Source organism: Somniosus microcephalus, chromosome 19 (assembly GCF_052327205.1).
Source record: "Somniosus microcephalus isolate GS21.2 chromosome 19, FLI_Smic_1.0, whole genome shotgun sequence".
Taxonomy (NCBI): Eukaryota; Metazoa; Chordata; class Chondrichthyes; order Squaliformes; family Somniosidae; genus Somniosus; species Somniosus microcephalus.
Window position 1 is genome coordinate 63,496,588 of NC_141005.1, and position 21,797 is coordinate 63,518,384.

The following is a 21,797-nucleotide window of genomic DNA, read 5'->3' on the forward strand; positions in this document are numbered from 1 at the left end:
TTTGGTACAACCGAGTGGCTTGCTAGGCCATTTCAGAGGGCAGTTAAGAGTCAACCACATTGCTGTGGGTCTGGAGTCACATATAGGCCAAACAAGGTAAGGGCGGCAGGTTTCCTTCCCTAATGGACATTAGTGAACCAGATGGGTTTTTACAACAATCCAGTAGTTTCATGGTCACCATTACTGATACTAGCTTTTATATTCCAGATTTATTTAATTAACTGAACATACAGGATGTATTAATGCTGTAGACAGACAATCAAATAAAATAAAAAATTTAAAGTACATCTTAGGGCAGATGTTAAATCAAGGTCCGATCCTGTGGACATTCCAGGCCACTATTCAATGAGCAGGGAGGTTTCTCACTGCCCTGGCCAACACTCCTCCCTCAGCCACTACTACCAAAAAAGAGATTAACTGTTCATTCATCTCATTTCTGTTTGTGGGCTCTCTTGTTCTGCATAAATTGGCTGCTGATTTTGCTTACATAACATTTATCGCACTGCCAAAGTAATTCACTGATTGTGAAACATTTTTGGAAGGGCCTCGGATGTGGAAAGGTGCAATGTAAGTGAACGTTCTTTCTTTCCTAGCCCTTACTCAACGCTACATAAACCAGTATCCATACAGACTTGTGTGGTTAAGACCTGTCCAAGCAATGGTGCTGTCTAACCATGGGCTATACATTATTTCATTGCTTACACTGACCAACGCTTTCCTTTTCGCTTATTGTGCATTATTATCTCCCCTTGTCCATAAAGGTGCCAAACTGTGGGGTGTTTGCTGTAATGAGCAGACTTGCACTGACAAGGCAGTGTGAATGTGACGGGGTAACGTGACAACAGTGAGCTAATCTGACTGGAACTCAGTTTATATATTTTTATAAAATCAATACATTTTAAGCACACAGTAAACCAAAAGAAAGATACACACGTACACACATGCAAAATAAATGACAAGCAATATAGAGCAGAATGAATTCACAAAAATTTATTTAAAAAGGAAAACTTAAAAGTTCAGAATAAAATTAAATACATGGATGACAATGAAGCACAGATTAATAACCTAACAAAACATACAAGAATAAAGCTGGAAAGAATATTGTGCACAATTGCACAAACTCGACCATCACAAGGTATGCACACACGTTAATCTAATGTACATAATAGAGAGATGGCCGGACACCCCAGCTGTAACCACACAATCTGGTGGTGCTCTGTGTAACTCTATTGTGAACAATGCTCTTGCTTGGAGATTACTTGTTTCTCCATTGCTCCCATCTTGCATTACAGATCAATAGACCTGCGCTCCATCTTAAGTGCCTAATAGACACTGTGAGACAACCTTTAACTACTGGCTCTGTATGTTCCCTGTACCTGGTGCTTTACCTGCTCTGCATGTTCCCTGTACCTGGTGCTTTACCTGCCCTGTATGTTCCCTGTACCTGGTGCTTTACCTGCTCTGTATGTTCCTGTACCTGGTGCTTTACCTGCTCTGTATGTTCCTTGTATCTGGTGCTTTACCTGCTCTATGTTCCCTGTACCTGGTGCTTTACCTGCTCTGTATGTTCCTGTACCTGGTGCTTTACCTGCTCTATGTTCCTGTACCTGGTGCTTTACCTGCTCTGTATGTTCAGTGTACCTGGTGCTTTACCTGCTCTGTATGTTCCTGTACCTGGTGCTTTACCTGCTCTGTATGTTCCCTGTACCTGGTGCTTTACCTGCTTTGTTCTTTTCCTAGACGGGTGCTTTACCTATTTTGCCCATTCCTGTACCTGGTGCTTAATCTGCTTTGACAGCCTTGAACCTTTTGATGGCCATTTCCTTATTCCACACTGTATAACTCTTTGAGATGGAGATACAGCTTGATTCCTGACTTAGGCAAAATAACTACTTCCCTTGTCTCCTATAAAGAGGGATACAAAACAATTTTAAAATACAAAAAAAAAAGCTCTGCTGTTGCTGGATCCCGACCATCATTCAGCATCCCACTTACAATCTTAAATGGGTCAATGCTTTCTTTTAGCTTTTGCCATTTTGCTTATATTTCAGATGCTCTGTTATTTGAGAGGTTTCCTAGAATGTGACAACTTTTCCTGATTTTTGCATTACCTTCGTGATTATCATCCTTTTTTGTACAGACTAGAAGCGACCCAGTTATAATGACCTTATCATCGGGTCTGAACCCCGAGGAGCTGTGAAATCATACAAAGGAGCCATCCTTCCTAGACGAATCCTCAATTAAAGGTATGCAACTTAAACCTGGAATAATCCCCGAATGTCAGAAATGTATTCCTTCAAAATGATGCTACAAAGTTATTTCGCAGCAACAGCAATACAGCAGCACCATCTAGAGGCAGCTTCGAGTCGTGGCAAGTCCAAGAAATGTTTTTTGTGGTCATATTTTGAATCATTGTGCCAATGCAAATTGTTAAAATCAAACCTCTCAAAACATTTTATAATAATTTATTTTAAACAAACCCAGCCATCACAAAGCACTTAACGTGATTTCCTCAACACTACTACTTCCTAAATTTATGTAATGCCACTGTAACTTCTTTACCATTGAAAAATAAAACTGGCGGCACTGGGAATTTCAATTGCCGAATGTTTAAGAAGTTCTGCAGATTGGTAATGCCAGAGTTCATACCCATCAGTCCTCAGGTGGAACATTGCTGATATAGCGGAGTCATCAAGGGATGGTTAGCAGATGGATAAGGAGAAGGAAAGGGGAAAGAATCCCATCACTCCACCCCTGCCACACTCACGCAGGATAATTCCAACAATTTATGGCACATCTTTGCTGCTGCAGTCTGATGGGACAACAGGAGAGCCTCGGATTGATCAGGGCAATACACTCCGAGGTCGCAGTGCATTCTCAGGGTCAAAACCACTAACTGTCACAGCTTACAGTAACAAGAGTAGGAATCACTTGCAACATTCAAAGGCACAGCTTTATTTCGACAGTTTTATTGTGCTGGCTCCATAATGACTCCCGCTCTTCAAACTTCAGCAGAAGCAATAGACAGGCACACAAAGTGGAACACAGAGGAAAGCCAAGTCAGACAAAGCACAGGACAGGACAGGGGCTCCAGTCCGAAAGCTTGCTTTACTGATCATGCAAACCTTAACTAACACATCACAAGACACAGAAATGGGAAAAATTGAATAGTGTTTCAAGAATTGCACTTCTGATGACTAGATTACATATTTCAGGGCACCACACCGGACTGTACAATTCAAAATTGCTTCATCTTTCTACCTGTTTTTCCTCCTCCCTTTGATACGATTCCACAGCAGGTGCTGGACCCGAGCCTCAGCCGAAGCCCATTCTCAATGCCCACACACATGCACTTCCAGCAGCTGCATAGCGCTCAAGATTGCGTAAACTGGCCAGTTTCCCCCTTCCTTAACCCAGGGGTGCAGAGGTCAATTGTAGAGCACCCAACGTCACACTGGCGGAGATCAGCCAACTCAGCATGGACTGGAGAGTGAACCAGAGACCTCCTTCAAACTGACGACACGGCTTCCTTCAATACTCTTCAGGTATTATTTCTGCGGAGGGGCCAGAAAAATGGCACCGATTGTTGACTGATCCTTAGCTACTGTGCTCCTGAAATTTCCAATTTTCAAAATAAGTTAACAACCATTACGTGTCAAAGTCTGTAGTGAGGGATGGCATCTTAGTAAATGGGGAATTCGCCCAGCCAACATTACAAGTAGTTGCATTTACGCCAGCAGTTGGGAACCGGCGGCAGTGAGTGAGGAGCAGCCCGACCAGAGCGGGCCTGCGTGGGAACACTGAGCATCGGCGGCAGTTAAAAACCGGCGGCAGTGAGTGAGGAGTAGCCCGACTAATTCAACAGCAGGGGAGGGATGTAAAAAGTAATCAAAGTGTGACGTCACCAGGAAGCATGTAAGTGATTGGCTGGTGAGTATTTCTCTTTTTTTAAACTTTAACTCTGGTTTATAGTTTCTAAGTTCTCTCTGGTGTAGCAGGGACTGTTGGTAAACCAGTTAACTGTAGTGTAATTAGTGGGATTGATTGATTTAATTTAAATTCAATTAATTAAAGGGTATGTCATGGCAGGACAGCCGGGCCCCATGATCTGCTCCTCCTGCGATATGTGGGAAATCAGGGACACTTCCTGTGTCCCTGACAACTACATGTACAGGAAGTGCATCCAGCTGCAGCTACTGACAGACCACATTGCGGCGCTGGAGCTGCGATTGGATACATACTGGAGCGTTCACGATGCTCAGGACATCGTGAATAGCACATTTACAGAGTTGGACACGCCGCAGGTAGAGGTTGGACAGGAAGAAAGGGAACGGGTGACCAACAGGCAGAGTACTAGGTGCAGGCAGGTAGTACAGGGGTCCCCTGTGGCCATCCCCCTCTCCAACAGATACACCACTCAGTACTGTTGGGGGGGATGGCTTATCAGAGGAAGGCAGCAGCAGCCAACTTCCTGGCACCAGGGGTGGCTCTGCTGCACAGAATGGGAGGAAAAAGAGGGGTAGAGCTCTAGTAATAGGGGATTCAATTGTAAGGGGAATAGATAGGCGTTTTTGCGGCCGCAAACGAGACTCCAGGATGGTGTGTTGCCTCCCTGGTGCAAGGGTCAAGGATGTCTCCGAGCGGCTGCAGAACATCTTGGAAGGGGAGGGTGAACAGCCAGTTGTTGTGGTGCATATAGGCACCAACGATATAGGTAAAAAGCGGGATGAGGTCCTAAAAGCGGAGTATAGGGAGTTAGGAGATAAATTAAAAAACAGGACCTCAAAGGTAGTAATCTCAGGATTGCTACCAGTGCCACGTGCTAGTCAGAGTAGAAATAGAAGGATACTTCAGATGAATACGTGACTAGAGGAATGGTGCCAGGGGGAGGGATTAAAGTTCCTGGGACATTGGAACCGGTTCTGGGGGAGGTGGGACCAGTTCAAACCAGATGGTTTGCACCTGGGCAGGGCTGGAACCAATGTCCTAGGGGGAGTGTTTGCTAGTGCTGTGGGGGAGGGTTTAAACTAAAATGGCAGGGGGTTGGGAACCTGAGCAGGGAGACAGAGGAAAAGGAAACAAGGATAAAAGCAAAAGAGAGGAAGGAGAAAAACAAAAGTGGCAGTCAGAGAAATCAACGGTTTAAATCAAACATGGCCACAGTAAATAATAATTCTAATAGGTCTAAGAGCGTTAAAAAAATAAGCCTGAAGGCTTTGTGTCTTAATGCGAGGAGCATTTGTAATAAGGTGGATGAATTGGCTGCGCAAATAGAAGTAAACAAATACGATTTGGTTGGGATTACGGAAACGTGGCTCAAGGAAGACCAGGACTGGGAACTCAACATCCAGGGGTATTCGATATTCAGGAAAGATAGGCAAAAAGGAAATGGAGGTGGGGTAGCATTACTGGTTAAAGAAGGGATTAACACAATTGTAATGAAGGATATTAGCTCTGATGAGGTGGAATCTGTATGGGTAGAATTGAGAAATACGAAGGGGAAAAAAACGTCAGTGGGAGTGGTTTATAGACCTCCAAACAGTAAGGCGGAGGTTGGGGATGACATTAAGAGAGAAATTAAAGAAGCGTGCAATAAGGGCACAGCAGTCATCATGGGTGACTTTAATCTACATATAGATTGGGCCAACCAAATGAGTAACAATACGGTGGAGGAGGAATTCCTGGAGTGTTTACGGGATGGTTTCCTGGACCAATATGTTGAGGAACCAACCAGAGATCAGGCCATCTTAAACTGGGTATTATGTAATGAGAAAGGATTAATTAGCAATCTTGTTGTACGAGGCCCCTTGGGTCGGAGCGATCATAATATGCTCGAATTCTTCATTAAGATGGAGAATGAAGTAGTTGACTCGGAGACTAGGGTCCTCAATTTAAATAAAGGAAACTACGATGGTCTGAGGAGCGAGTTGGGTAGGATTGATTGGGGAATGGCACTCAAAGGGTTGACGGTGGATAGGCAATGGCAAACATTCAAAGACCGAATGGATGAACTACAGAATTTGTTCATCCCAGTTTGGCATAAAAATAAAACAAAAAAGGTGACTCAACCGTGGCTAACAAGGGAAATTAGGGATAGCATAAGGTCCAAGGAGAGGGCATATAAATTGGCCAGAAAAAGCAATAATCCTGAGGATTGGGAGCAGTTTAGGATTCAACAAAGGAGGACAAAGGGATTAATTAAGAAAGGGAAAATAGAATATGAGAGTAAGCTTGCAGAGAACATAAAAACTGACTGTAAAAGCTTTTATAGATATGTGAAGAGAAAAAGACTGGTGAAGTCAAGCGTAGGTCCCTTGCAGTCAGAATCGGGGGAATTTATAATGGGGAACAAAGAAATGGCAGACCAACTAAATACATATTTTGGTTCTGTCTTCACAAAGGAGGACACAAATAACCTCCCAGAGATGCCGGGGAACATAGGGTCTGATGAAAGGGTGGAACTGAAAGAAATCAGTATTTGTAGGGAAATGGTGTTAGGAAAATTGATGGGACTGAAGGCCGATAAATCCCCAGGGCCTGATAATCTACATCCCAGGGTACTTAAGGAAGTGGCCCTAGAAATAGTAGATGCATTGCTGGTCATCTTCCAGAACTCGATAGACTCTGGAACGGTACCCATGGATTGGCAGGGAGCTAATGTTACCCCACTATTCAAAAAAGGTGGTAAAGACAAGGCGGGGAATTATAGACCGGTAAGCTTGACATCGGTAGTGGGGAAAATGCTAGAGTCCATTATAAAAGATTTAATAGCAGAGCACTTGGAAAGCAATGACTGGATCGGACAAAGTCAACATGGATTTACAAAACGTAAATCATGCTTAACTAATCTACTGGAATTTTTTGAGGATGTAACTGGTAAAATAGATAAGGGAGAACCAGTGGATGTGGTGTATTTGGACTTTCAGAAGGCTTTCGATAAGGTCCCGCATAAAAGATTAGCGTGCAAAATTAAGGCACATGGGATTGGGGGCAAGGTATTGACTTGGATAGAGAACTGGTTGGCGGACAGAAAGCAAAGAGTTGGAATAAACGGGTCGTTTTCTGAGTGGCAGGCAGTGACTAGTGGGGTACCGCAAGGATCGGTCCTAGGACCCCAGCTGTTCACAATATATATTAATGATCTGGACGAGGGAATTGGATGTAATATCTCCAACTTTGCAGACGACACAAAGCTGGGTGGGAGGGTATGCTGTGAGGAGGATGTCGTGAAACTCCAGCACAATTTGGACAGGTTGGGTGATTGGGCAGCAACATGGCAAATGCACTATAATGTGGATAAATGTGAGGTTATCCACTTTGGTGGCAAAAACAGGAAGGCAGATTATAATTTGAATGGCAATAGATTGGGAGAAGGGGAAGTGCAAAGAGACCTGGGTGTTCTTGTACACCAGTCGCTGACGGTAAGCATGCAGGTGCAGCAGGCGGTTAAGAAGGCAAATGGTATGTTGGCCTTCGTAGCAAGAGGGTTCGAGTACAAGAACAAGGATGTCTTGCTGCAGTTGTACAGGGCCTTGGTGAGACCGCACCTTGAGTATTGTGTGCAGTTTTGGTCGCCTTACCTGAGGAAAGACGTTCTTGCCATGGAAGGAGTGCAGCGAAGATTCACCAGGCTGATACCTGGGATGGCAGGAATGACGTATGAGGAGAGATTGTGTCGATTGGGCTTATACTCACTGGAGTTTAGAAGATTGAGAGGGGATCTCATCGAAACCTATAAAATTCTGTCAGGCCTGGACAGACTAGATGCAGGAAGGATGTTTCTGATACCCGGGGAGTCCAGAACCAGGGGTCATAGTCTAAGGATAAGGGGTAAGCCATTTAGGACTGAAATGAGGAGGAATTTCTTCACCCAGAGAGTGGTGAACCTGTGGAATTCTCTGCCACAGAGGGCAGTGGAGGCCAGTTCATTAAGTATATTCAAGAAAGAGTTGGATATATTTCTTAAGGCTAAAGGGATCAAGTGTTATGGGGAGAAGGCAGGGACCGGGTACTGAATTTGGATGATCAGCCATGATCTCATTGAATGGCGGAGCAGGCTCGAAGGGCCGAATGGCCTACTCCTGCTCCTATCTTCTATGTTTCTATGTGTCTTTAACATAGGCAACATGCCAAGGCACATCACAGAGCAGAAACTGCTGCTGAGCCATGGTAAGAGAGTTAGGAGAAATGACCAAGTGTTGAGTCAGAAAGATAGGTTGCGAGGTAGGGATAGAAGCAACAAGGTGGAGGGGTTTTGGGAGAGAGCTCCAAAGACTGGGGCTGAAGGCTCTGCCACCTCCGGTTGAGTGGAGGAAGGGGAATGCACAGGAAACCAGATTCAAGAAGACCAACAGCGTGGTCTGGAGGTTGCAGAGATAGGGTGGGGTGAAGCCATGGAGGGATTTATGAATGTGTATGAGGATCTGGAATTTAATGTGTTTGGGGGGACAGGGAGTCAATGGAGGTCCTCAACAAGGGGCAGGAGGTGGGCAGGGGAGTTTTGGATGAGTTGGGGTTCATGTCTGGTGGAGCGCAGGTGGCCTCTCAGGCCGTCAGAGATGACAAGTACGGAAGTAACAAAAACAAGGACAAGAGTTTCATTGACAATGGAGGTGCGGTAGGTGATTCAAGACTTGGCCCAGGATACAACTGGACAGCAACATTGTCCACAATCTGGCTCAGTCTGAGCATCGCGGAACCAGGGGCAAGGGGCTGGAGTTTTTATAATGGGAGCCAAATAAGTCTTCCTAGTACCCTGTACTCAGTTATTAGTTTCCGAATAGTCACGGTGTAATTCTCATGAGAGGAGGCAACACTACAACTGAGTCTTGTCTCCACAGTTCCAACATAACTGCTCGAACTGATTATTGAGCTACAGAAATATAAAATGAGGGTCCCATCAATAATGCTAATCTGTCGTACTCATTCATATGCTGATGGGTCGTCTGTGAAGTTCCAGCATTTTCTGTTACTTATTTCAAATTTGTGGGGGTTTTTTTTCTTTTTAATCTTTAAAATTCTTAATGTTCAGTTGAAGGTAATAAGTAGAAAACATCATGGTCAACAGGGTGAAGTGATAAATATTTCCACTTTGAGAGATTGAGACACTTATTAAGCATGAATTGTGTGGTCTGCCTTATCTCCTATGAGCTATTTAACTGCTCACATTGCCAGCCAGGACCTGTTCCCCATCACAGCCTTTCCACGAATCGAACCAGGAAAGGTCAGTTACAAACAGCAAACTGCTTTAATTAGGCACAAGTTTACCGCTCCTCACCTCTACTCTCATTCCCCTTGCATGGCCCTCGTGCTGTTTATGCAATGCAAAAAATGAGATTAACCTACATTGCAAAATACAGCTTACTTGTTCATTACAAGAGGGTAGCCCACTCCTAGCAATTGAAGCCCAAAGTCATTGCTCATAAACATCTAATATTGTCCAACTGAAGAGTCAGGAAATTTCCTGCTTCAAATATGAAACGGACTTCATAAACCACATGAACGTACTGACTCACTGAGTAACACTTTCATCCTCCCAGCACTATTTTAAATGCAGTCCCAGATTCATATTGGGCAAGAATCAAAGCCACCACAAAGCTTCACTCCTTTTAACGTGACTTCCATTCCAAACACTCGGATACGATGATCAACTCTCCCCCCAGAGTCACACAGCATTCTAACTTGGATATATAGCACTGTTCCTTCATCAGTGCTGGGTCAGCAGGCTGTAATTCCCTACCTAACACTATTGTGGGAAGCACCATCACCACAAAGACATCACAAGGACTGTAAAAGATCCAGGAGAGTGTCCAGCACCACCTGCTCAGGTCAACCAGGGCTGGGCAATAAATGAGACCTTGCCAGTGTCGCCCACATCTCGAGAACAAATAAAACTATTTTTAGCCACAATTCCCGTTTTCCTTGATTCCATCACATTTCCCAGAAACAGTTCTCACTCCCTCGGGCTCCAAATGTCAAACTTGGGAAGCGATCGCTTCCCAATGAATTTGGTTACAACATCCCCAGTGTGAACAGTCTGATTCAACAACGTCGCTTGTGACAAGGTATACACAGGTATGAAGACTGCTAGCCTAGCCTGTAGGGTTGTCTTCATTCTTCGAGTAAAGGGATTTCTCCACACGCTATTAGAGTTGGGCAGTGTCTCACTGCCAGCATCCGGCAGCAGCAGAGTGTAGCTCAACTCCAGCAGCGTGTGAAAGAAGTCAGGAAGGAAGAATACAAATATCCTGGGTTTTCACCAGCATAAAATCTCAGTTAATACAATGTTCACACTAAAAAGGTGTCAGCAAAGTCACCCATTTATCTCAGTCCAAAGAAAATCTAAAGCGACATTATTGCAATGTAAAAGATGAGGACATATGTTAAGCATTGCTCCACAGACACTACCTGACTGATTGTTCATCATCCGAATAGCTTTGGACTTGGCCAGTTCGAGCGCAGTCACCCAGCGCTGCCGCTCCACCTCCGAGCTTGCCTTCAGGTGGTACGTGCGCCCACTATCTGACAGCACAAAGGTGCAGGAGTCCTCTACATCGATGTGGGCAGTTGCTAGGTTAATGGTGCCTCTGCATGTGTGCCCCATCTCAGCCTGGGTCCTGGAAGAATAATAAAACAAATGACACAGTGAACGATCGTACCAGTGTTACACACGAGTCCACTACATCACTGAACCTCCTCCAGGCATTCAAACATTCACCACCAAATCTACAATTGGCACAATATCTTGCAAAAACTCTTCATGTAAGAGTCACCATTATTATTTATTTGGTTCCTCCCAATTTTTTTCCTTTCTCTGGACTCACTGGGCAATGGTTCACAGGTCCTCATCTCCTTCCAACCCCTACCCCAGCTGGCTGCTCTTCCTCGTCAGTGAAGGCAGGCAGGTCGTTCAACCATGGGAGGGAAGGAGGTAACGTTGTAACTGAGCCCGGTCCTGTCCTTCCTCATCCAATGCACACATACACACTTTCTAGGATAAATCACTGAATGACGATCAGGAACAAGAACCATCTCTGGCCCAGGGGTGCTGAAGGAAATGAGATCACACCTACTGCCACTGAAACTCTCTCAGTGCAGAAGGATTGTTGAAGCGGAGAGCTTCTGGTTTGCCTGGTTGATTAGCACATTGATCAGCAAAATTACAAACAGACCTCTCGAAGAAGCTGTTGTATCCATTTTTCGAGATTAATTTCACTTGTACTTGTTATGTTCATAAATAAATAGACGTTTTCATTATGAACAGCTAGCTTGAGCTAGTCATTTATTCAGCCATGTGGACTAGTGTACAGGCATCCATCTTGACTACTGCCTTGTGGGTAGCCCCCTACTAAACATACAGCTCCACCTAATGTACCATTCTAGAATGACATGTTACTGATCATTACATCCCCCTTCCTTAGAGGTTAAACAAAATCAATATCAATCAATATCAATCAATCATAACAACATAAACATCTTCACAACAGTCAACACATTTTCAAAGCTTTACTTTATGAACTCTAAGCTCTTCATTCTTTTATTATAGTTTTCTTTGTACTCAAAGATTAAGTCTATCAGGCTTTTTTACTTCACGTGTGGATCTTCTCAGCACAGGTAAGTCTGATGTGTTTTCATGAGAGCCTGTATGTGTGTTTGTGTTAGTGTTAGATTGTCCTGGTGGTGTTTGACAAGATTCAGTTGCGGCATAGTCATCGATTTGCTCTTGGATAGTTTCTTGTGTTTTCAGGAGGGAACGGTGGTTTCTCCTGAGAATCTGTCCTTCCTCAGTTCTAACAGTGTATGACCTTGGTCCTACTTCCTCAAGAACTGTAGCTTTCCTGTTCCATGCATTTGGATCCTCAATCCTGACAACATCATCCCTTGTCAATGGTTTCAGAGTTTTGGATGACTTGTCATAGTGTGATTTCTGTTTCAGCTTTAACAGTTGAAGTCTCTGTCTCAGTTCCTTACTCTGCTTTTCTTTTGCACAGTAGGGTAGCATGGTGCACAACTTGCGGCCCATTAGGAGCTCAGCAGGTGAAGAACCACAGTCTAAAAGGGAGGCTCGGTAGCTCAGCAGGGCGAGAGAAGGATCAGACTTGCTTTCTGTTGCTTTCTTCAGTAGCTGTTTGAGAACTTGAACACCTTTCTCTGCCTTACCATTCGACTGAGCATACAGAGGACTGGATGTGATGTGTTGAAAGTCATAATGTGCTGCAAACTGTTGCCACTGCTTACAGTTGAAGCACGGACCATTGTCGCTAACGGCAATCCTGGGAATTCCATGTCTGGCGAAGATGGATTTAACATGCATTATGACACTGCTTGCTGATGTGCTTGAGAGCAGCGCCATCTCAGGATAGTTAGAATAGTAGTCAATCACTATTAGATAGTCTTTACCATTCAAATGAAAGAGGTCCATACCAACCTTTTGCCATGGTGCTGTTGGTAAGTCAGCTACTATCATTGGTTCCTTTGCTTGTTTGTTTTGGTGTTTCTGACATGTCTCACATATGCCTATCACGTTCTCAATGTCCTCATTTATGCCAGGCCAATAAACAGTGTCTCTTGCTCTCCTTTTGCATTTTTCAATTCCGAGGTGTCCCTCATGAATCCTTTTGAGCATGTCTTGACGTAGAGCCTGTGGAATGACTATTCTGTTCTGTTTTAGTAATAGTCCACTTACGACACTTAACTCTGACCTGATGTTGGCCAACCATGATGAATGTTCTCTATTACTGTTTGTAACACTGTATCTTTTACTGTTTCTTCTGCTATTTGCTTTGATTTTGTGTCTGACACAGGCAGCGCAGCAGTGACCATACTCACATGAACATCCACGTCTTCCTCAGTAGAGCTCACATGACTCATTGTGAGTGCTCGGGATAGTGCATCTGCTAACACTATGTGTTTGTCTGGTGTGTAGATCAGTTCAAAGTCATATCTTTGCAGCTTCATCATGAGTCGTTGAATCCTTGGAGACATCTCATTCAGGTTTTTTTTTATGATGGCAACCAGTGGGCAGTGGTCTGTCTCAACTGTGAAGGTGGGAAGTCCATATATGTAGCCATGGAACTTTTCTAGTCCAACTACCAAGCCTAGACATTCCTTTTCAATCTGGGTGTATCGACACTCAGAGTCAGTCATAGACCTGGAGGCATAGGCAACAGGCTTCCAATCTTCACCCTCTGCTTGTAGCAAGACCACGCCTAGGCCATCTTTTGATGCATCCGTTGACACTTTGATTCTCTTTGTTGGGTCAAAGAAGGTGAGTACGGGTGTGGTTGTCAGCACTGTTTTGACGTTCATCCACTCTTGTTCATGTCTTTCTGTCTATGCAAACTCATTTGTTTTATGTAGCAGGTCTCGCAGACAGGCTGTCTTGGCTGACAAGTTAGGAATGAACTTTCCAATGAAGTTTATCATCCCCATGATGCGTAGCACTCCTTTTTTGTCAGTGGGTCGGGGCATGTTGAGTATGGCGTTTACTTTTTCCATATCTGGCTCTATTCCTTTACCAGATAGATTATCTCCTAGGAAAGTGACTTCCTGGACGCCAAACTGACACTTGGCTTTGTTGAGCTTCAGTCCATTCCGGTGTATGCTCTGTAGCACTTTAGTCAGTCTCTCATTGTGTTCTTTCAGTGTGGAGCCCCAGATGATGATGTCATCAACACAGACCCGAACTCCTCAGACCTTCAATTATGTGTTCCATCGCTCTATGAAAGATTTCAGATGCAGATATTATCCTGAAAGGCATTCTGAGGAAACAATACCTGCCAAATGGTGTGTTGAAGGTACAGTATTTGGTGCTCTCTTCATCCAGTTTTAGTTGCCAAAATCCTTGTGAGGCATCGAGCTTTGTGAAGTATCTGGCTCTGACATTTCACTGGTGATTTCTTCTCGCTTGGGAATCTGGTAGTGTTCACGTTTTATGTTTGCATTTAAGTCCTTTGGATCCATGCATACTCTTAGATCATTGTTCTTTTTCTTTACACATACCATGGAGTTAACCCAGTCTGTTGGCTCTTCGACTTTCCTGATGACTCCTAGTGTGGTCATTCTGTCCAGTTCTTTCTTGAGCCGGTCACGCAGGGGTGCTGGAACTCTCCGTGGAGCATGTACCACTGGCTGAGCATCCTCCTTTAGCTGGATCTTGTAAGTGAATGGTAGAACTCCAAATCCTTTGAACACATCCTGGAAATTATTCACTACAGAATCCACCGAGTCATCTGGTCTGCTTATGGCACAGTTTATACGGTAGACTCTCTTGACCAGTTCGAAGTCCTCACAAGCTTTGTCACCTGTGGTAAACCACTGTTATACCTGTCTGTAAGTGTATGTGTATTCCACTAGGTACAGGTCTGGACATGCCTCGGCTGACTCCTCCCACTATTCCAGGTATATAAGTGACTACCTCCCAGTCCCTTAGTATTCTGGACGGGTCGACCACTCGAGACAAGACCTTCATTCTTTAGTTAATAAAAGCCTGGTTGTTACTCGCTTAACCTCAGTCTTTTGAGTAATTGATGGCGCATCATCACCCAATAGTGAATCAAGTCCTTCAGACACAACAGAAAACATGAGATGATGCACTTTGTCTTTGACTGTCACTTTAAATCTGCATACAAATCAAATCAAAATCAAATCAACTTTATTGTCATTGTTAGTGCACAAGTGCAGTACAACGAAATGTAGGCTTGCGGCTCCCGAGAGTGTACATTTAGATTAAGACATTTAAACATTCAACATACATTTGGCATGCAATACATTAACATAAACATAACCATAATAAAGTGCATTGGCAGATGTGCAGGCTTTAGAGTTTATTTGTGGAGTTCAGTAGGATGACAGCCCTGGGAAAGAAGCTGTTCCTAAATCTGGTCGTACGGGTGCGAATGCATCTGTAGCGTCTCCCAGATGGCAGGAGGGCGAACAGACTGTGGCTGGGGTGGGTAGGGTCTTTGATGATGGACCGTGACCTCCGTAAACAGCGTTTCTGGTATTTGTGCTCTATGGTCGGTAGCCGGGTGCCGGTAATGCGTTGGGCAGTTTTGACTACCCGCTGCAGGGCTTTCCGGTCATAGTAGCTACAGCTGCCATACCATACTGTGATACAGTTTGTCAGGATGCTCTCTATTGTGCAGTGGTAAAAGTTAGAGAGGATCAGGGGTGACAGGTTACATCCCTTCAGCCTCCTTAGGAAATATAGGCGCTGCTGGGCCTTCTTCACCAGAGTGGAGGTATTGAGGGGCCAGGAGAGGTCTTCTGTGATGTGGACTCCGAGGAACTTAAAGCTGTCCACCCTTTCCACCACAGCCCCATTGATGTGGATGGGGGTGTGACTTCCGCCTTTCGACTTCCTGAAGTCCACGATGATTTCTTTGGTTTTCTTGATGTTAAGGGCCAGGTTGTTATCGGCGCACCACTTCACGAGATGCTGGACCTCCTCCCTGTAGGCTGACTCATCGTTGTTGGTGATCTGGCCTACTACCGTGGTATCATCCGCAAACTTGATAATGGTGTTGGAACCATGAACAGCCACACAGGCGTGGGTGAAGAGGGAGTAGAGGAGGGGGCTCAGCACACATCCTTGTGGGGCCCCCGTGTTCAGGGTCAGGGGGGGGGGGAAAGGTGTGGTTACCTAATTTGACAGACTGGGGTCTGTTTGTTAGGAAGTCCAGGGTCCAGTTGCAGAGGGAAGTGTTCAGGCCAAGAGTTTGGTGGCCAGCTTGTTGGACACCTAAGCTATCTATTTTCTGTCCATTATAGTTCTTCAGTAGTACTGACTTTTTCTGTATTTTGGGCTTTTCTTTCATATTTTTAATGTCACTCATACTGATTAAGTTTGCTTTTGCCCCAGTGTCTAGTTTCAATGTAACTAATGCTCCATTTACCTGCAGTGGCATCATCCATTTGTCCTCTTTTACTGCATTAACTTTATGTTCAGCATTGTCCATTCCTGAGGGCTGCACATTTTCTGTATCCTTTTCTACATGGCACCATTCCTACAAAAAATATCTCACTTAAATCAGTGTCCTCAATCACATTGACTTGACACAAAGCATTGTTTGGCAAAGTGATTCTTTCCATTACATTTTGTGCATATTTTCCCAAACGCTGGGCATTGTCTTGACTGGTGCTGGTAACCACAGCGTTTACAATTAAAAATTCCATCCTCCGATTGCTTTGCATTTCTGTTCTGCCCATGTTTCTTCCCCTTGTAGGACACAGCACCGACAGCAGCACCGTCATTCACTACAGTCGCATTATTATTAATTTCACTGAAAGTCTTTGCGTGCTGTTGAGCTAGCTCACTGGCATGGCATATTTTCACAGCATCCTCCAATGTTAGTTCGGTTTTGCTCAACAAACGTTCCCTGACCTTTTTAATCATGAATACCAAACACAATCTGGTCACGAATCATGGATGATTTCAGTTCAGAGAAATTACATGTCTGTGCTTTCAGTTTCAGATCAGTCACAAAGCTATCAAAAGTCTCATTTTGCTGCTGTGTCCGTGAACGGAACACGTACCTCTCATAGGGCTCGTTCTTTTTGGGAGAACAATGTGTATCAAACTTCTTTAGCACATCGTCCATTTTTTCTCTGTCCTCCTCTGGATCAAATACAAACGTATTAAATACCTCTATCGCCTGCGTGCCTGCAACCGTGAGCAGTAACGTTATTTTCCTTGCGTCTGGCATTGTACCGAACCCGATGGCAGCAATATAGAGTTCGAATTGTTGTTTGAAAGTCCGCCAATTGCAGTCGACATTCCCCGTGAGTTTCAAACCCTCCGGTGGCTTCAAATTCTCCATGTCGCATTTCACAATATTCAGCAGATATTACCAATCCTGGTACCATGTTATGTTCATAAATAAATAGACGTTTTCATTATGAACAGCTAGCTTGAGCTAGTCATTTATTCAGCCATGTGGACTAGTGTACAGGCATCCATCTTGACTATGCCTTGTGGGTAGCCCACTCATAAACATACAGCTCCACCTAGTGTACCATTCTAGAATGACATGTTACTGATCATTACATACTCTTTGGCGTGGTTTGGTCCCCCCTCCCCCGCATCATCGTTTCCTTGTAGAAACAGCTCGATGGCATTTTCCACAAGTAGACTGCAACCCCCTAATGATCAGAGATCGTTATCTTTCACCCTCTGCTGCACTATTAGCATGGCTGAGATTGCTTACCAGAACACACAGGATTGCCGCTAGTCCCACCACAGTCTTGAGCACATAATCTTAGCTGACACTTTGCGGGTATGCTGCATTACTGGAAGTGCCGTTTTTCGGATGAGACATTAAACGGTCGTAAAATAGAAGCGCAGTAATTTCCTGACAACATTCCTCCCTCAACAAAAACAGATTATTTGATCATTCACTTGCTGTGTGCCAATTGGTACTTCAAAAGTTATCCATTGGCGTGAAGAGTTCCGAGATGTCCTGAGGACGTGATAAAGCAATATATAAATACAAGTTGATTATTTTGCCCGTCAATCCAGAAGGTGGAAAGCAACAAAACAATGGACCCACTTCGTACAGGCTAAAGCTAATTTATTTACAATATGATTTACAATAACATCAGCTTGCCTTAGTTAGTAGTCCTGTCACCTGAGTCACAAGATTACGTGCACAAATTTCACTCCAGCACATAATGTTGGCTGACACTCCAGTGCAGTACTGAGGAAATGCTCCATTGCCAGATGTGTTACTTTATGGTTGAAATGTTAAATTAAACAGCGTCAGCCGTGGCTCAGTGGGTAATACTCTCGCCTCTGACTCAGAAGGTCGTGGGTTCAAGTCCCACTCCAGAGGCTTGAGCTCATAATCTAGGCTGACACTCCAGTGCAGTACTGAGGGAGTGCTGCGCTGCTGGAGGTGCCATCTTTCAAATTACATGTTAAACGAGGCCCCGTCTGCCCTCTCAGGTGGGCATTAACGATCCCAAGGTACTATTCGAATTGGAGCAGGGTACTTCTCCTGGTGCACGGGACAAGATTGATCCCTTAACCAACATTGGTTCAGATGGACATCACCGAGCTCACGATACTATTTAAGGAGAGCAGAGAGTTCTCCCGTTCCTCCCGTAACCGGCCCCACCAAAAGCACATTGACTGGTCATTCAGCCAATTGTGGTCTGTAAGATTTGCCTACATAATAATCCCTGCACTTCAAAAGCAATTCACTGAATGTGAAGTGCTTTGCGATATTTATGAGAGGTGATAAGGTGCTACATAAAAGCAAGTATTTATTTTTACCTATAGAAGCAAAGGTATAAAAAAGTGTACAACACAAGTGTTAATTTATGATATATATATAACTAATAACTGTTTGATAAAATCTATTATTTTCCCAGCTCCTTCCATTAAATTCTTGAACTGACAGTCTCATATTACTTAAGCAGCTGCTTATGGGGTTCTACACACTTCAAGTGTATGTCACCGAATGTCAGAAGCAACCCAGCAGCCAGCCCTGGGACCATTATCCAACTGATCTCCTTTGATGTTGAAGCAATCTCTTTGAAGATTTAGGAGCCAACTTTGATGATGAGCTTGCAAAGCACATGCACAGTTGATGCCAACTCTCCGACACCACCTCCTACCTCCACCTGGACCATGACCCCACTACCGAACATCAAACCACAGTTTCCAAGACTGTCACTGACCTCATCTCCTCTGGAGATCTTCCCCCCGCTGCCACCAACCTCATAGTTCCCTAACCCCGCACAGCCCGCTTCTACCTCCTTCCCAAGATCCACAAACAGGACTGCCCTGGTAGACCCATCGCTTCAGCCTGTTCTTGCCCCACGGAACTTATCTCTTCCTATCTCGACTCTCTTTTCTCCCCTTGTCCAGTCTCTTCCCACCTACATCCGCGACTCTTTGGACGCCCTCCGCCACTTCAACAGTTTCCAGTTTCCTGGCCCCAACCGCTTCCTTTTCACCATGGACGTACAATCCCTCGACACCTCCATCCCCCACCAGGATGGCCTGAGGGCACTCCGCTTCTTCCTTGAACAGAGGCCCGTCCAGTCCCCATCCACCACCACCCTCCTCCGCCTGGCTGAACTTGTTCTCACATTGAACAACTTCTCCTTTAACTCCACTCATTTCCTCCAAATCAAAGGTGTTGCTATGGGTACCCGCATGGGTCCTAGTTATGCCTGCCTTTTCGTGGGCTATGTGGAACAATCTTTGTTCCAGTCCTACTCAGGTCCCCTCCCTCACCTCTTTTTCCGATACATTGATGACTGTATCGGTGCCGTTTCCTGCTCTCGCCCCGAACTAGACAATTTCATTCATTTTGCCTCCAATTTCCACCCTTCCCTCACCTTCACATGGTCCATCTCTGACTCTTCCCTTCCTCGACTTCTCCATCTCTGGGGATAGGTTATTGACCTATATTCACTACAAGCCCACTGACTCCCACAGCTACCTGAACTACACTTCCACCCACCCCGCCTCCTGTAAGGACTCTATTCCATTCTCCCAGTTTCTCCGTCTCCGCCGTATCTGCTCCGACGATGCCACCTTCCACACCAGTGCTTCCGACATGTCTTCCTTTTTCCGCAACCGAGGATTCCCCTCTACCGTGGTTGACACGGCCCTCGACCGTGTCCGTACTATCTCCCGCACTTCTGCCCTCACTCCTGCCCCTCCCTCCCGGAACGACGATAGGGTTCCCCTAGTCCTCACCTTTCACCCCAGCAGTCTCCACATTCAACGGATCATCCTCCGCCATTTCCGCTACCTCCAAAGTGATCCCACCACCAAACGCATCTTCCCCTCCCCTCCCCTTTCAGCATTCCGTAGGGACCGCTCCCTCCGAGACACCCTAGTCCACTCCTCTATCACCTCAAACAGCCCTTCCCCTTCGCCTGGCACCTTCCCGTGCAAGCGCAGGAGATGTAACACCTGCCCCTATACCTCCCCCCTTCCCAGTGTCCAGGGCCCCAAACACCCCTTCCAGGTGAAACAGCGATTTACTTGTACTTCTTGCAATCTGGTATACTGTATTCGCTGCTCACGATGCGGTCTCCTCTACATTGGGGAGGCCAAACGCAGATTGGGTGACCGCTTTGCGGAACACCTCCGTTCAGTCCGTAAGGGTGACCCCGAGCTTCCGGTCGCCTGTCATTTTAATTCACCGCTGCATTCCCACTCGGACCTCACCGTCCTTGGCCTCTTGTATTGTTCCACGGAAGCTCAACGTAAACTCGAGGAACAGCACCTCGTCTTCCGATTAGGCACTTTGCAGCCTTCCGGACTAAATATCGAGTTCAACAATTTCAGATCATAACCTCGGCCCCTGTTATATTTTTACTTATAATTTTTTCCACCCCTTTGTTTTGGGTCTTCCTTTTCCCCCCCCCTTTCCTTTTGTTTCTCTCTCCCACCTGGCAGCTGTCTCCTATCCTGCCAGTACACTTCACACCTAATCTCAGCTGTCTTTTGTCTCCACTGGCCTATTACCATCTCGTCTAGTTACGAATACCTTTTATTGTCTCTTTTACTTCTTTTGTTCGATCGCAGCCCTGCCTTCGATCTATTTTCTTTTCTTTCCAGTTTTGAAGGAGGGTTTCGACCCGAAACGTCAACTCAAATTTCTCTCCACGGATGTTGCCTGACCTGCTGAGTTTTTCCAGCAATTTCTGTTGCACAGTTGACAAGTTGGTTATATGACACATGACAAAGACCCCAGCTGTGGCTGGACACAAAATTCCACACTGCGGAGAGCGAGTCATTCGCCTTCAAGGAGAGTTCACTGCCGATACAAATTCAGGGTGAATTGTTTTGCACCTTTACAGTACCACCGACCGTGGGCTGAATGTTAGCGGAGTGAATATTGACAATGAGTCAGCTGTGTCAGCCAATGAGTTGGAGGCGGGGCGGAACAAACAGAGTCTCCGAACTAATGTCCGAAACTACAGCAACGTCTCCCGATAAAAGCAGGATTAGTTCTCCAGCGAAGTGCAGTGAGTCGAGGATAATGACATTATGCAAATTATGTGCGTAAAATCAATCCCAGTCACTCACAGCAGTGATTGACGGGGGAATTTTCCAATTATCTCTATTCTGGCCGGGACTTGTGGTGTCACTGTATGCAGCCGAATGTTAGTCAGGGTTTTCTTATATGAAAAGTGCACAATTTTCCCAATTTGTGATACTCCTCTTCTACAGTCTCTTCAGTATCACACAGCATTCCTTCAGCCTAATGTGGATTAGGAACACTGCCCCACACCTCTGTCAATACCAATGGTTGTCTGTTTGACAGCCACCTAAAAAGGTCTAGAATACCAGTTCCAGATTCAAACGAGCTTTGATGGGTTTTCTGAAGGGATGATGTGCTGCACTTTGAATGTAAAGTAGATGTCGTCCATCTGACACCACATGGCTTGTAGCTCATGCCAGCTAACTGTCCCATTCTACCTGCTAGACACCATATTTGAGACCCCCAGCCCATCCTTTCTCCCAGATAACGAGTGGTTGAGAGTGATCCCCGCTCAAGCTCACCACCATCTCCCTCGACCCCTCTACTGTCTCTAAATTGTCAGACTGCTTGTCCGACATCTGGTACTGGAAGAGCAGAAATTTCCTCCAACTAAAAATATTGGAAAGACCGAAGCCATAGGCCAAAATCTTCTGGGGTGGTAGCGGGCGCAATCGGTGGTGGGTCGGGTGGGAAAGTTGTTATTTTTGACAGCGGGCCAGGAACCCACGGTCATCCCGTCCCCACGTGCCTTTCCCCCAGGTGCATCTGTCATCGCGGAGCCGACCTGAC

The 21,797-nt window shown here is 45.3% G+C and overlaps 1 protein-coding gene across 5 annotated transcripts in view; it reads right to left on the minus strand.

Annotated features, from left to right (window-relative positions):
* The window catches only part of LOC147104527 (oxysterol-binding protein 2-like), a 461,946-nt gene that overhangs the window by 391,306 nt on the left and 48,843 nt on the right, over positions 1 to 21,797 (minus strand). For all 5 annotated transcript variants that reach the window (XM_085961904.1, XM_085961902.1, XM_085961900.1 and 2 more), the window contains one exon: positions 10,408 to 10,616. In XM_085961904.1, coding sequence (XP_085818030.1) covers positions 10,408 to 10,616 — 209 coding nt within the window. The remainder of the gene's footprint in view (positions 1 to 10,407; positions 10,617 to 21,797) is intronic.